Source organism: Primulina huaijiensis, chromosome 15 (assembly GCF_012295235.1).
Source record: "Primulina huaijiensis isolate GDHJ02 chromosome 15, ASM1229523v2, whole genome shotgun sequence".
NCBI lineage: Eukaryota > Viridiplantae > Streptophyta > Magnoliopsida > Lamiales > Gesneriaceae > Primulina > Primulina huaijiensis.
Window position 1 is genome coordinate 18,255,119 of NC_133320.1, and position 15,982 is coordinate 18,271,100.

A 15,982-nucleotide genomic window follows, 5' to 3' on the forward strand; every position below is an offset into this window, starting at 1 on the left:
AAAAAAAAAAAAAAAAAAAAAAAAAAAAAAAAAAAAAAAAGCAACTGCAATAAATTCTGTGGTATAACGCCATAATTAAATTTTAAAATATAATATATTAAATTTATTATTTCGACCCTAATAATTAATTAAAGTACTTAAATTTGAATTACTAATATATGGCTTATTTCGACTTGTTAAAAGTAATGTACATATGTAAATAATTAACACAAAATTTATGGTAAAACATTTGACAAAATTTTATAGAACTTTGAAATAAATATCGAGCCCAACTCAATGACGCATTTTTGTCCATTAAGTCAAATATGGGACGCCCGATCAAATACCAAAGCCGGAATTCCCGTTTTCCAGTTGGTTGGAATCTTCACCAAATCCATCCAAAATTCCATTTAACTAAGACTCCATTTTATGATGAATATGCACATCTAAATTCCAAAGTATTACGTATATCTAAAATAAAGTTTTCTTTATTTGATAAGATTAACAGATGAATTATATTATCGCTAAACTTATATATGAAATATTGTCAAAATAATCTTATGTGTTTGTCTATTTTGTGTTTTGATCATGTTAGTATTCAAATTTGAGTTTTAGCCATGTAAGTTAGATTATATTTTAGTTTTTAGTATTTTTTGTTGGAGTGCTGACATGACATCAGAAAATATTAACATGACATCAGAAAATGCTGACGTGACACCATAAAATTCTGACTTATCCGACAACAAGTGAACAATCTATCAAAACAAGAATAAAATAAAAACACAACTTAATTTATTGTACCAAAACTCAAATCTGAATATTTTCATGACTAAAATACAAAATAGACAAACTTGATGGATGATTTTTGCTATTACCCCTATGTAAATATATGTATATGTAAATATGTACGAGAAAATTATATTTTTGACCGGTAATTTCCATTTTTTTTCTAGTTTTAGTTATTTTAACGTTGAATTTGCATTTTTAGTTTAGTAACTTGCATATTTTTTTTATTTTTTATCATGTTACGAAAAATTTTCATTTTTACTCTTTTAATTTTTTACTTTTTATGTCATTTAATTTGTATGTTTTTTCTGTTTTTGGTTTTTTTGATCGGAATTCATTAAAAAAAAAATTCATAGTTCAGAACCAAAAATGAAAAAAAAATTCAAAATACAAGATTAAAAATAAAAATTTATTGTTAACAAGATCAATTTTTTTTAAAAAAAAATACAAATTACATATAAAAAATGTGTAATTTTTTCTCGTATACCCACATAATGAAAAACGCATTGGTCATACGTAGTTGCGGACACGCAAATAGCCTTGTCAACCTACTCTACCAGTTGTCCCCTCTGATTATATAAATAATATTATGTATATTTTATATTAATATTAATATATCGTTGCATTTAAGTCAATTTGTTTTGTATTTAAGATAAATACGTAGTACAAATTGTATCAGAGACGATGAGAAACTGGGAAATACACGAGATTCTCCGCTCTAGCTGAAGGTAATTTCTTTGCCACCTTTTTCTTTTTTCAGTTTTCAGTCGATAAATATTATGAATCTTGATGATCCAAATGAATGAAAAGCAACAAACATTTACTGTTATGCATATGTTTATTTCTGGGCTGAACGGATTCTTGGCGTATTATTGTTGTTCCTATATATGAGCGTGTTTTTTTTTTTTTTTTGCGGAGCTGTAAATAATGAAAACACTAAATGGTATCTGTGTTTTTGTTTCACATCTGCAGGTTGAATATTTGGATATTTTTACTGTATTTGCGTATGTGTTAAAGAGGATTTTTGAGGTGACAAGAGATTGTTTTTGAGTTCTGATTTTTGTTTGGGGGGTTGATGAAGAAGGCGAGTGATTGTTGGAATTAGGATTATGAAAATATCAAATTTGTTAAGGAATCCCTCACCTTTCAAATATCTTTAGAATCCCTGTTAGTGACGGCAAGATTTTTGGTTTTTGCATGTAACCTCTAAAAAGATTTATTTATAGATTTTTATTGAAGATTGCCAAATGAAATTTGGGATTTAGGATCCATATGTAAAGTAACTTTTCCTTTGATCTTGGTAACAAAATATAAATTTTGTTCACAATTTAAAAGATTAAGCGATTTCTTCGGTTTCAGTAAAAAGAATGCTACCCTCAAGGCTTCTTTCTTTCCTAATCGCATTTTCGGTGTCGCTTTTGATTCTCTCTTCGTTGTCCCTTCTTGAGTTGAGTGACGATTCTTTCATAACTAAATCAGTTCTTCAGTTTATTTTTGTTAACAATGCATCGACTTATTCAAAACCAAATGTTCCCATGTCCCTGACCGAAACTTTTGAGATCAAAGATATTGCCAGTGAAGAAGTGGGTAATCAAGTTTCTAATCCGATGGATAATGCAGAGGAACTGGAGAAGTATGAGAGGAAGTTATGTAACAAAGGTCGGGCTCCTCTTAAGGTGTATATGTATGACTTGCCTACTGATTTTCACTTTGGGTTATTGGGCTGGAAGGGAGGAAAAAATCAGATATGGCCTAATGTGAGTTACAAAAATACAATCCCATCTTACCCTGGTGGTTTAAATTTACAGCATAGTACAGAGTACTGGCTGACTCTTGATCTTCTTGCCTCAGTTACTGAAGATGTAACGAGGCCGTGTGGTGCAATTAGAGTGCACAATTCAAGCAAATCGGATGTAATATTTGTTCCATTTTTCTCATCTTTGAGTTATAACCGACATTCGAATCATCATGGGAAGCAAATGGTAAGTGTCGATAGGTTGCTCCAAGAACGACTGGTGGAGTTTCTGAAAGGTCGGAAAGAGTGGAAGCGATTGGGTGGGAGGGATCATTTGATTGTAGCCCACCATCCAAACAGTATGCTGGTTGCTCGGAAAAAGCTCGGTTCAGCAATGTTTGTGCTTTCAGATTTTGGGAGATACCCAGTTGAAATAGCAAACCTTGACAAGGATATAATTGCTCCTTACAAGCATATGGTAAGGACAGTTCCATCAGTGGATTCAGCTACATTTAGTGAAAGACGCACGTTGGTGTATTTTCAAGGAGCAATTTATCGGAAAGATGTAAGTTTCTGTATCTACTTTGCCATTATTAAGAAACTCTTTTGATATTTGTTTTTGTTATGATTAATGCTCGTATGACATGTGGTTCAGATTAGCTTACCACTTATCCTTAGATGGCTGGATTGAATAACAAATGGTAATTGTGCTTGATGTGTTTTTTCTTTGCTTTCGAGAATGTGGATTTGCTTATCAAAAGTGTAAATGATAAGGCCATCTATCTTTTGTTTCATCAACCCAAGATTTGTGAAAACTGAATAATAACTGCTACATATTCCTGCTCTGAGATAGCTTATGCTAGAGTGCTTGGAACGACTAATACTAACAAATTTATTGTATTCATGGATATTTGTTGGGTGCTCAGGGTGGCGTGATTCGACAAGAACTATACTACCTTCTTAAGGATGAGAAAGATGTACACTTCGCATTCGGAAGCGCTCAGGCAAACGGGATAAAGCAGGCTAGCAAAGGGATGTTGTCGTCCAAATTTTGCCTGAATATAGCTGGAGATACACCTTCGTCAAACCGTCTATTTGATGCTATTGCGAGTCACTGTGTTCCTGTCATAATTAGTGACAAAATTGAGCTGCCATTTGAAGACATCCTCGATTATTCAGAATTCTGCATATTTGTACGTGCTGTTGATGCTGTGAAAAAGGGTCACCTCCTGAGTTATCTCAGAGGTGTCACACGAGCAAAATGGACCAAAATGTGGGAAAGACTGAAAGAAGTTAGCAAACACTTTGAATACCAATATCCAAGTCAGCAGTGTGATGCTGTCGATATGATTTGGCAGTCAGTCAATCGAAAAAAATCATCCACTCAGTTGAACGTTCACCGGAAGAATAGGTACAGAAGATCTCAGATTGTCTAAGGAACCAACTGACTTCATAACTGCTCGCTCGGAATCAGAAATACGGTATTTGCATTAGCAAGTTTGGTGGTAAGTGCTTGAAAATATGAAGACTAAGTTTGATTCTCATGTTTATTTTTCTCTGCCTCTTTACCATACCATTTTTAGGCACATTGTGTTGAAACTTTTACTCAGAGAAATTTCATATTGGATTCTTGATTAGAATTTGTAGATCAAGTTGTTGGTTCTTATTTTCAAGTTGGTCTAACAAACGAGAATTATGGCAAAATCATCAAAAGCTAGAGAAATATCAAAAGGAGATTTGAACCAAGATTCCATAATATCTGATATAATTGTTGCATACTTGTCCAAGTTACATTAAATGAGGTTTCTATATTAACAAAGGGCATTCATTTAAAGCGACATAAAAAATTGAAAAAAGGAAAAAAAAAACGATTAAACATAGAAGCAACAAAAATTGATCACCCTTACTTTCTGCATCCATTATAATCTCTACATTGACTTCTGCCTTTGAATTTGCTGCATATATACATCAACATTTGTTGTGAATAGGGTCTGGCCCTCGTCGAAACCTTCTTTTTCCCGACTGATATGAAGCGAAACTCATTGCAGGTGCTGGGGCGATACCCGTAGGCACATTCATTTCTTGCAAGGCATCAAGATTTGGAATATGGATACTTCTCGATCCCGAGACTCGGTCCGTTCGAATACACAAGCACCCAACACAAAAAAATATGAGAAGGATGATGATCTTGCAAGTCAAGCGGCTCATATTTTGCACTACAAAAACTTCTTGTTGAAAAAAAAAAGAATGATGAAAGAATATTTGTTGTGTCTTGAACTGTGCTCTTTGTGTTTCTAATGCCATATTTGCATCTTGTTTTCTTGTGTGGTTAAAGCAATAAAGCACGAAGGGGTCCCATAACATTTTAGAGAAGATTTATCCCAATCACGAGCCTGTCAAAGTAGGAATAGGAAACTGTTTTAGAAGAAGATGACAGGTTTGAATAAAAGAATGTTGGAAAAACATCATTGTTTAGAAGCCAAGAATCTTGCCTCGGTTCCTCACATTTAACAATCATTGTCTTTTTTGCCTTTGCGCTTTTAAACCAATTTCAAAAAATTGGAGGATAATGTTACCAAAAATGGTTCAAATTCATGTGTTTGCTTCAAGCGTTTTATTGTTATTACTTACCCAAAGATTCCATAGTTAGGATACATGTGTGTGTGCGCGTGCGCGTGCGCTAGTGCATGACACATCTGAATGTGTGGTCTGTTGAAAAAAACGGAGAAGTAAACTTTTTTTTGTATAGAAATTGCAAGGAGCTCAACTCGCCCTCGAAACTGTGGGAGTTTAAGCGATCATTACATTATTAATTATGTTTTTTTTAACATTAAAACATTATTAATCGAAGAAAATTGTATTTTTGGTCTTGTATTTTTTTTTTCGATTTTGATAATTCATATTATTAAATTTCATCCTTAGTTTTGTATGTTCCAAATTTTGGCAATTATTGTCATTTTTCAGCAACGTATTGGTGACACATTAACATTAAGGGTGTCAATTCGGCTAGGTTGTGTCGAGTTGAGCAATAGTACTATTCAAAAATTGCTCAACCCGAATCCGAGCCAACCCGAAAACTCTCAACCCGAATCCGAATTAACCTGATCAATCCGATTTTGAATTTTGTTTAAATTTTTTTTAAAAGAAAATTAAATAAAATTCAAAAAAAATTAATAATATTTTAATTTAAACATATAATAACAAAATCTCCCTCATATATATTATTTAAATTTGAAAGTCTAATTGTAGAAAAATAAAATATAATTACTAAATCAAATAAACAATTGTTTAAAAAATAAAAAATGTTCAAAATAAATATTAAATTATGAAAATTTATGATATAAATATACAATAAATATTTTTCAGACATACAATATATAAAAATATAAAAAATATTTATTAATTATTTTTTAAAAAAAATTAAAATTGTCGGGTCAACCCGTTGACAGGGTTGACCCGAACCCAACCCAACCAAACCCATCATTTTTTCGGGTTAGCTATCGGGTCCAACTAGATTTAACCCCGAAACCCAAAAACCCCAAACCCAAACCTGATTTTTCAGGTTGAAGTCGTGTCTAATTTTGACACTCCTAATTAACATCATGTCAGGAAAAAAAACTATAATTACAACAATAACAAAACCAAAGATAATTGGCTAACATTGAAATTGGAAAAATATATAATTAAAATCACAAAAGACAAACATATATTATTTATAATATTTTCTATTTATTATGTTGATGTTGTAGAAAGATCAGAAGCCAAAAAAATGACTGAATAAATGAATTGACATTTCATCGTAGAATTGATAGACAAGCCAACCAAAGTTACATTGGATGGCAACGGCGGCAAAGTGAACATTCCTGAAACCAAATAAATGTTCCACCAAAATAATTTAAACTAAAATTCCTGAAAATACAAAGAATTTGCTTTATGCAGAAACCACTTTAGAATTGCGATATTTATCGATCTATGCTCCAACAATAAGAGTCTTGGTATCCTATTTTTGATGGATATCCTTTATGCTTTATTTTATTTTTGTTGAGAGGGTTTTGTTAAAATTGATTTTCAAAATCGAAATTTTGTCTCAAAATTGATACTTTACATCTTACGACAAACAGGAGGAAGTAGGAACTATAAGAGTTTCTTCTCCAACAACATAATATTCTCCGATTACAGTAAATCTGAACGTTAAACCAAACACCCGAAAGTCTTACCAACTACGTTTACGTTACTTACTGACTAGCCTACAATATCATGATAACATTAATTTATCCTTGTGTTTTTTGGTAGCTCGACGGACTGTCGATGAAAAACGTGATCTTGCAGGAGGCATGCGGAATAGCAACAGAAATCTGGTGCACAGAATTTTTTTGGTCCGACACCAAATCTAATCTGTGTCTTCTCTATTTTCTAAAATAGACAAATAATATCTATCTGAATAGAGTTGTCAAAACTCCATATTGTTCCAGCAAGAATCTTGTCCAGCAGCATCATATTTTAAAGCATCATCAGCAGCAAGAAAGGAACGAAGTCCTGCTGAAATTCCTTCAACATTTCGCCAAATTCTGCCCAAACCCGATCTTCACCATTCAGAATATAATATCTTATGTTATGAATATCATAACAAAATTCAGTAAAATATTATGGTTCAATTTTCATATATATCATTTGCAAGAAAACTGCTCAAATTCTAAGCAAGAATATCATGTCTACTGTTTTCGCCCATAAACTAGTCCAAAATATTACTAAAACTAATCTTCATCATTTACAATTTAGTTCTTACTTGTGAACGTATCATCCAAGTTTGCGGTAGATCCATTGGTTTAATAAGTGCAAAAATTTATGCAAAGTGATAAATTTCAGCTTGTTCTTTCATTGTTTTTAGAGCATAATTTAGTACTAGGCTTTTCGTTTTAAAATAATATGTATGCATTTTAAATTGATCGATCACAAATAATTTGTTCTATCGGACCTTCGTTATGTTCTATGTTGCTAAGTATATTCATTTTCTTCATAAATATGTTTATCAGTTCAAATGTACTGTTATGATTCATGCTAGAAATTGTAAATGGAAATTTCCGAAACATGATAAGATATGACAAGTTTATAACCCTGATGCGGTAGGTAAAAATAACTGATATATGACCTTATCTTTTAGAGGAATTACATATATGAGACGGTCTGTAACACAATGAAAAATAAGATGAAATAGCAATGCAATAAGAATTCGAATATGATATGTCCATGTTATGTTTATTATGTGTTTTGAACTATGTTTTTCATTCTGCCTATGATGTTTATGTTATGTTTTTAGTTATGTTTCGCACTCTACCTATTCTTTGTAACGACCCTTGTCATGACATGTTACTGCGATATGGTACTTTCAAATCTTCATGATTTTATATATATATATATATTTCAAAAATTACTCACCATTTACACTTCATCTTCATAATAGAATGAAGAGCAAGTCAACGATAAAGAGCAAGAGCACTTTTGGGTATGGTGACGAAATTTCATTGGATAAAGATGAATCTTCTACTTGCATTATCATTTTACCTTCGTTGAAACAACACCCAATGTCAACCCACTTCGGTGTCGGATCATTGCACTGATGTGCCTATNAAAAAAATTAACTCTACAAAATTATTGAAATGAATCTTTAGTTTTGTCAAGCTCGAACGTATTTCATTTGGTCAAAAGTTATAATTGTTGCAAATTGTGAAATTCACATTTTTAACGCTTGTTACTGTCCCAACGCAGGAATATTTAACAAAATTATATTTGTTATGGTAATGGTAAGATCAAGTATTTTTGATCTTAACAAAAGTTAGGTTTGTTGGTACTCAAATATTGCAAATCAAGCAACAACTTAAGCATATATTGATGTTCATATAAAGATTTCTCCCTTCTTTTCTTTTTTAATGAAGTAAACATTCATTAAAATGGTAAAAAAAAGTTATGTTACAAATACCTTGAGCATCCCCAGTAACTAATAAAATTAGGACAAATCCTAATACAATCCAATCATAACAATAAATCTACCATGTCACTAGAGCGAGGAACACTTCTGAAAATATGAATCTTGATCTTTTTTATGATACATTCCACATTTGATTCTTCATTAGTAAACATAACTCTGTTCCTCAAGTTCCCAATGTGATACACGGAAGCTGCTAAGGCCGCACTGCTCATCCTAGCCAACGTTGAATTTTCTCTATACATAGTTCGAAATGCCTTCAATACTACCGAAGATGACCCCATGATTTTGTGCATTCCAAGTCATATTCGAACACCATTACTAATACTCTTAGAGAGAGATCAATCAAAAAAGAGGTGTAATAAAAACTCATCTGCTTTCTTAAATAACACACAAGATTTGTCAATCACAAACTACAGTCTATCACGTATGAGTTCTTATGAGCACTCAACCACAATACAAAGACTCTCCCCTTGGATGTATGGGGAAAGGGGCTGTCACATCTGCTCTAATTCACCTCCGGGATGCTATGACGGAATCTCTTTTTAAAACTAAAACTTCATGGGTTGGATTCGCCCAATATGGATACCCATCAGCCGAGTGGGTTGACATCGTGCTACGCTCCAATAGATATAAAAAAATTTAATATAAATCTATATCTCTATGTATAGATTATATAGTTATAGAATATAATACTAAAAACAGAAAGGAACCACACGTGCGAGTTCCCGGCATGCAACTCAAGTGGCAGAGGTCTTTCTTTCGGACAGGATGTCATAAAATGATGTTTAGAAATAATGGCCGTAAATTCCAAGCCTTTCGTATTATTCGAGTGAGATGGTTCTCTACTTCTCTTGGCAACAACAGCATTTGGCTTTTTCAAGAATAATCCGACACTCAATAATTTTTATTCTGTATTTAGGAAAATGACGTCGGTGAAGTTATTTGAATTTATGTAAAATGATCGACCAAATCTGGATTTTAAGATATCAAAAAAAAAAAAAAAAGATTATGCGCATGAATTTATACTTTTTCTTATTTTATAATTTATTTTCATTAAACGCTTAATTTTATGCCTTCTTCTTTAATTATAAAAGCACGTGAAAGTTGTGAATAAAATATGTGCGGATAATGTAATTTTGAGAAATAATTTAGGGAGAAGCAATAGAGAAGTCAAAGAAAAAATAAGGATAATGTAGTTATTTAAGATCTAACTTAAAAAAAATGTGGATTAAATTTTGCGATAAAATGACAAAATTTATCTAACACAATAAAACGATTATTATAAGGTACACAACTATTATATAATAGCATAGTGAGTAGGTTTCTTGTAAAACGTCTCACGAATCTTTATCTGTGAGACGGGTCAACTCTACCAATATTCACAATAAAATGTAATACTCTTGGCATTAAAAGTAATAGTTTTTCATGGATGACTCAAATAAGATATCTGTATCACAAAATACGACACGTGAGACCGTCTCACACAAGTTTTTGCCAAATTCCCAAATATTAAGAATATATATACTATTATATATTATGAGAGTGAGTTTTTGCCAAATTCCCAAATATTAAGAATATATATACTATTATATATTATGAGACGGTCTCACGGGTCGTATTCTGTGAGACAGATCTCTTATTTGGGTCATCCATGAAAAATTATTATTTTTTTATACTAAGAGTATTACTTTTTATTATGAATATCGATAGGGTTGACCCGTCTTACAGATAAAAATTCGTGAGACTGTCTCACAAGAGACCTATTCTAAGAATTTATAACTTTTCTCCTCTGTTGCTCATATATCATTCATACCCGCATCTCTGTATATATATATTAAAATTTTTTGATGTTATATTTTTTGTGAAAAGTCAAGTGATTATAATATTAAAATAGAAAAGTTTAAAAATATTTTATTGTAGCTTTTATGTTAGGTTTGATATAATTATTTAAAAATTTAAAAATACAGATAAAGATAAATAAAAATTTATTGAGATATGTTAGTTATAGATAAATAGTAAGTCTTATTTGACCTAAAAAGTAATATTTTTTTAATGAATTGAGTATTATATGATATACATTATACAAAATTGATCTTAAAACATAGAAAATGATAATACTTATTTCATATAAATATCTTTTTTTTAAAAAAAAAATAAAAATTTAAGACACGATACACCGACTCACACATGTATTTAAAATTGAGTTTCACCTCAAGTCAGAATAAAAAAAATTAGTCTAAAAATTAATAATATATATATAAATTCTTTTTTTTAAAAAAAAAATCAATTTTCTAACAGAGGTCCACAAAAAAACAAATTCAAAAAAAAAAAAAAAAACTTGTGGCTAAGGAAAATAGGCACATGCTGACGTGGCTCCCACATCCATTTAAAATCCCTTTGTCTTCGTTGAATTTGATCACAGATACATCAAAATCCTCTCACTGAGCATTGCCAACGAAGCCTTTTCCGCAACTTTTTCTTCCCCCATTGGTCTTTCCAACTGCAAAACGACATCGCCTGATGAAGGACCCGGAAATTAAGTTGTTCGGCCGGAAGATCTTGCTACCGGAGAACGGGGGCGATGCCGCCGGGGAAGAATATCCCAGCTCGTGCAAGCGGGTCGATTGCGAAGAGGTACAGGGTTTGTATGATGTTTTGGGATTTAGCGTTTGTTTCGAGGTTTAAGGAAGCTCCCGGATGCAAAATCACTGTGTTGAGTATAGTTGGATTTCGCTCGAAAGATAGTTCCTTTTTCAGTTGCAAAATCTGGGTTTTTATGGTTTTTGGTGTATTAATTTGTTTAGTTTTGATTTGGAGTTGAAAGATTGATGACCTGTTTTATCTTGTTTCTGTCCAGGTTCAGTTCACTCATCATATTTTATCATCATGCTTTAAAGTTTTAGTTTCATTCAAAGTTTTTGAGTTAATACATTTTGATTTTGGTGTTTAAAATAATGTTAGTGATTCCATTTTTTTCTTCTTCTGGTAATATCTTGCATATTTTTTTCACCTTTGAGTTATTATTCTTGTGATATAAGAGTTCCAGAAAGTTCTGTGGCCTCAAATTCCCTGAATTTTCTATGTTTCTCCAGTTCCAAAAAGTGGGTGCAAGTCATTCTTTTTCATTATATTATAAAATTTAAATAAATCAGTCATCAAATATACAACATGGAGAATTTCGGTATATTTATGATCTAGCTCTGGTGGGAATTTTGTTCCATCAATTCACTAATTGTGTTTCAATAATGTCATGATCTGATGGTAGTTGAGAGATTGGAATCTTTGAACTTTTTTGATAATTTGTACTCGCAACTCATGAATTGTTTCCTAAAATTTTCAGGAGCAATCATCAGGGGAAATCTCGGAGACTAAGTCAGGGGAGAAGGACCAAACTTCAGATGAAGCCGAGGAATTTCATAATCTTATTCCAGTATCTGAGACAGATGACAATCCGAAAACTCCCTCGATCGACGAAGATTTCGTGTTGCCGAATCATACCAAGAGGGACGACGGGCAGAGCGATGCAATGAATACACAGCAAAAGACTCTCAAGAAACCTGACAAGATCCTGCCGTGCCCGCGTTGCAATAGCATGGACACTAAATTCTGTTACTACAATAACTACAATGTTAGCCAACCTCGTCACTTTTGCAAGAGCTGTCAGAGGTATTGGACCGCTGGAGGCACGATGAGGAACCTTCCGGTTGGGGCTGGTCGAAGGAAGAACAAGAATTCAGCCTCAAATTGTCGCCACCTGACGATTTCTGAAGCCCTCCACGCGTCTACGATTGATGGTTATGATGGATTTCATCAGAAGACATTTAAACCGAATGGTACTGTGCTGTCCTTTGGTTCTGAATCTCCATTGTGTAAATCCATGGCTTCTGGTTTGAAAATTGAGAATAAAAACATGCCAAATCGAGGATCGGTTTCCTGCAGAAATGGTGATAACGCTGATGATCGATCTATAGGATCCTCTGTCAAAACTTCGAGTTCAGTGGCAAATGGAGGCGAAAACAGATTGCAACAACCGGGGGTGCTAAATATTAACCAATTTCAATCTCCTCTTCCATGTATTCCAGGGTTCCCATGGCAGTTGTCCTGGAATCCAGCAGTTCCGCTACCAAACATTTTCACACCTCCCGGATTTAATCCGATGCCTTTCTACCCTTCACCGTATTTGAACTATGTTGCACCTAATTCTTGGAACATTCCATGTATATCAGTTCCACATCCTACCGCGAACCCAAACAAGACAAGTTGTAGCCCAAGTTCGCCTCTTGGCAAGCATTCAAGAAACGGGGAATTTCTCAATCCGAACAGTTCAGAGGGTGAACACAATTTTAGACAGAGGAACTCGGATAGCTCGATCGTGGTACCAAAGACATTGAGGATCGATGATCCTGAAGAAGCTGCAAAGAGTTCTATATGGGCAACATTGGGAATCAAGTATGACTCAACAAGTAGGAAAGGTCTTTTTAATGCCTTGCAACCCAAGTGTGACCCGAAGGAGAGTATGGCAGCTAACTCCTCGCCGGTGTTAATGCAAGCGAATCCGGCAGCCTTGTCTCGGTCCATCAATTTTCAGGAGAGTGCCTAAACCGTTTTTTGATCGATCAGTCATCGATAAGCGTCGAATCTGCTTCTTCGATTCAACATATCAGATTAATCAGTCGATCCCTCTCGGGACATGGATGGTTTTTGTGAATTCTCAATGTTTTTACCTTTGAAGGGTGTTTTTTCGTTTTTTGTATTTTGTCATGTACATATTATCCGTAGAAAGCTTTTGACCTCAAGGGAAGAGATGTATGTACAAGCTTTTGATTTTGTACAATATTAACTGTTTGAATAATCTTAAAAGTAGAAGCTTCATCGTTTCTAGGGGTGTGCATTCGATCGGTTTGGTCATCGACCGAACTGAATTGCCAATAACCGAATCGAACCGAACCGAATTTTATTTTGATAACCGAATTAGTTTTAATAACTGATCACAAATTAACCAAATTAAAATCGGTTAATTCGGTCGGTTATTTCGGTTTAACCGAGATCTTGCTCACCCCTAATCGTTTCAAACAATGCTTTTTTCTTTTATATTTTATTTAAAAATATTAATAATACTAGCCGGCATTGTCAAACGATTACTCTTATTACAAAAAATTGAAATTAAAATAAAAGAATTTAAAATAAAATTTTAAATTTACTGATTTTTATTAAGTTTTTTTTTAAAATTTTACATAAATTTAATTTATCATACAAAAAGAAACAAAGAAAATAACTTTAAAAAAACAGTGGGGGTAATATGATATAATCGCCAAAATAACTCCAACTTAATATTCACAAAAACTCATGTGAGATAATTTCACGGGTCAATTTTGTGAAACATATATTCTATATGGGTCACTCACGAAAAATCATTACTTTTTATGTCAAATATATTAATCTTTATTGTAAATATTGATATGATTGATTCGTCTCACGAATAAAGATTTGTGAGACCGTCTTATAAAACGCATACTCCTTAATATTTCAACACTATGTTTTTAAATGTCAGGTGCATAATCTATATATTATTATTATATTATAAAGCAAGTGAGTTGTAGACTAATTAACTTTCATGTACTGGTGTAACGTATCTTATATACCTTGAAAAAAATATTTGAAATTTATAAAATGTATTTATTTTTATTTATCAATATCATTAAATTTTTATATATCATTTATAATAAAAAGTATACGAAAATCAGTGATAATTATTTCAATTATATAAGAATGTATCGTATGTACCGGGACACTAGTAATAATAATAATAACAACTCGTGATATCACGATATAATAACAAAAATTATATTTACCTCTTAAAAAAATATCTACTTATTAAAAAAAATTATTACAATAAGTTATAATCAAATATTATAAATTATTTATAATTTTTTAAATATTAATATAGCTTTGAATTTTTTATTTGATAATTATTATAAAAATTCTTATAAGATTATTAATCATATTAAATCCAATTCATAAAAAAATATTATTTATTATATTAAAAATATTATTTTTCATTTTAATTGTGATCATATCTATCGATCTCGTATGTATATAATCAAATAATTAATAGTTTTGTTTGTAAGGACTACTCGTATTAATAAATGACGGGGACTTGACATGTCGCATTTAAGTATCTTTAATTAATTAATGGGTCAAGTAGCTTTCTTATCAAAACCAAACACCCTGCCAAAAAGTTTGAGGCCAATATTTTAATGTCCACTTTGGTGAATATAATGTGAACTTTTTTTAAAAAACAAATTGAAAGGAACTTTTTATTTTGTCTTTTGATTCGATAATAATTGTTGTTGAATAAATATTTAATTCAAAATTTAGATTTTAGTGGAACACGTGTTAGCAACTCTACACAATTTTCGAGTCCAAGATATGGGGTAAAAATTAATGACATCATTTACTTTTATTATGGTTTCGGTTAGATTTTTGGTGACAACCAACCACAATTCATTGTATTAGAACAAGTTTTCGTTTTACTTGCATTTACATGTAATCGACAGTTCTGCCAAAGACACAAATATGCTACCGACTGCTAGAGTTGGGTAAACGGTCGCAAGATATTAAGTCTATCTACCGGTCTCAGTAAAGTTATTCAACTGTTTCATTGATTATCTAATAGTAGCAAAAGACAAATATGTCACCCGACCGGACTACTCATTGAGAAATTAAAGCAATTTACAGCTGAATAGATTTAAAGATATTTGTGTAAGTCAGAATATTAGACGATAGCTTAAAATAGAAAGATTGTAAATATCATACCAACTTTCATCTAACAGAAAGCATTCCATCATTATGTAGTCTAACATCTTTTATATAAAGTGGGTTTTAAAGGCGCAAAAGCTTAAAGAACATTTAATGAAAGCTACAGTATGTGACAACGATTTGTCCATATTGTCGGGATTAGTACAAAGAGTTATTGAACGAGAAAAAGAACTTCAGTATTATTTATAGAGAATGCAAGTAAGAATTCAACAAGAGAAACAATAAGATCAAACACATTCGAAACAAAATTCAAAAAGCTTGAATACTCAAAGATTTTTTAGCACACTTATCATATACACTCTACACTACTCAACATCTCTCATTTCAAGATATTTATCAGATCTTCAAAGATCTTTCAGAGCTTGAAGACAACCACTCGACCTTTTTCTGCAATAAATAGTTCAAAGAGTTGCAAATATGAGTTTGAGCTTGAGATTCAAACTGAGGAAGGCCCATCTATCTCCCAACCAACAAAGGCTCTGGCTGCAACCGTTGTTACTTTTCCACTCGAAGAGACCTCAAGCAAGAAGTCAACTTAACAATTAAGCAATGAGGCCATGACATTATTCGCCAGAATGTTTGATAAATTTATGTGCAAGAATCAATATAAATTTACTAAACCATATTATAAAAAGGGCAATATAGAAGACAACCAAACCTGTTTTAAGTGTGGCAAG

At 32.2% G+C, this 15,982-nt stretch overlaps 2 protein-coding genes across 5 annotated transcripts; both read left to right on the forward strand.

The window, feature by feature from the left end:
- The first annotated feature begins 1,387 nt into the window (after positions 1-1,387).
- LOC140960382 (probable arabinosyltransferase ARAD2) lies at positions 1,388-4,866 on the forward strand. 4 transcript variants are annotated; one of them, XR_012172158.1, is made up of 4 exons: positions 1,388-1,493; positions 1,738-3,065; positions 3,427-4,005; positions 4,549-4,866. XR_012172158.1 is itself a non-coding variant. In XM_073418633.1 (4 exons), exons 2-3 carry the CDS (start codon positions 2,133-2,135, stop codon positions 3,934-3,936), a joined length of 1,443 nt encoding a protein of 480 aa, XP_073274734.1. In that variant the 5' UTR covers positions 1,388-1,493; positions 1,738-2,132; the 3' UTR covers positions 3,937-3,981; positions 4,549-4,866. The 4 variants fall into 4 exon arrangements, 2 of the variants coding, with proteins under 2 accessions (XP_073274734.1, XP_073274733.1); XM_073418633.1 differs by having other exon boundaries at positions 3,427-3,981; XR_012172159.1 differs by having other exon boundaries at positions 1,461-1,493; positions 2,617-3,065.
- A 6,044-nt stretch (positions 4,867-10,910) lies between these two features.
- Positions 10,911-13,365, forward strand: LOC140959640 (cyclic dof factor 1-like). The gene is made up of 2 exons (XM_073417570.1): positions 10,911-11,120; positions 11,827-13,365. Exons 1-2 carry the CDS (start codon positions 11,007-11,009, stop codon positions 13,084-13,086), a joined length of 1,374 nt encoding a protein of 457 aa, XP_073273671.1. The 5' UTR covers positions 10,911-11,006; the 3' UTR covers positions 13,087-13,365.
- Positions 13,366-15,982: the final 2,617 nt, after the last annotated feature.

Coding starts and splice junctions, on each gene's coding strand:
- LOC140959640 (XM_073417570.1), top strand. CDS start 11,007: ATGAAGGACCCGGAAATTAAGTTGTTCGGCCGGAAGATCTTGCTACCG. Junction 11,121..11,826: donor AGCGGGTCGATTGCGAAGAG/GTACAGGGTTTG, acceptor TAAAATTTTCAG/GAGCAATCATCAGGGGAAAT.
- LOC140960382 (XM_073418632.1), top strand. CDS start 2,133: ATGCTACCCTCAAGGCTTCTTTCTTTCCTAATCGCATTTTCGGTGTCG. Junction 3,066..3,426: donor GAGCAATTTATCGGAAAGAT/GTAAGTTTCTGT, acceptor TTGGGTGCTCAG/GGTGGCGTGATTCGACAAGA.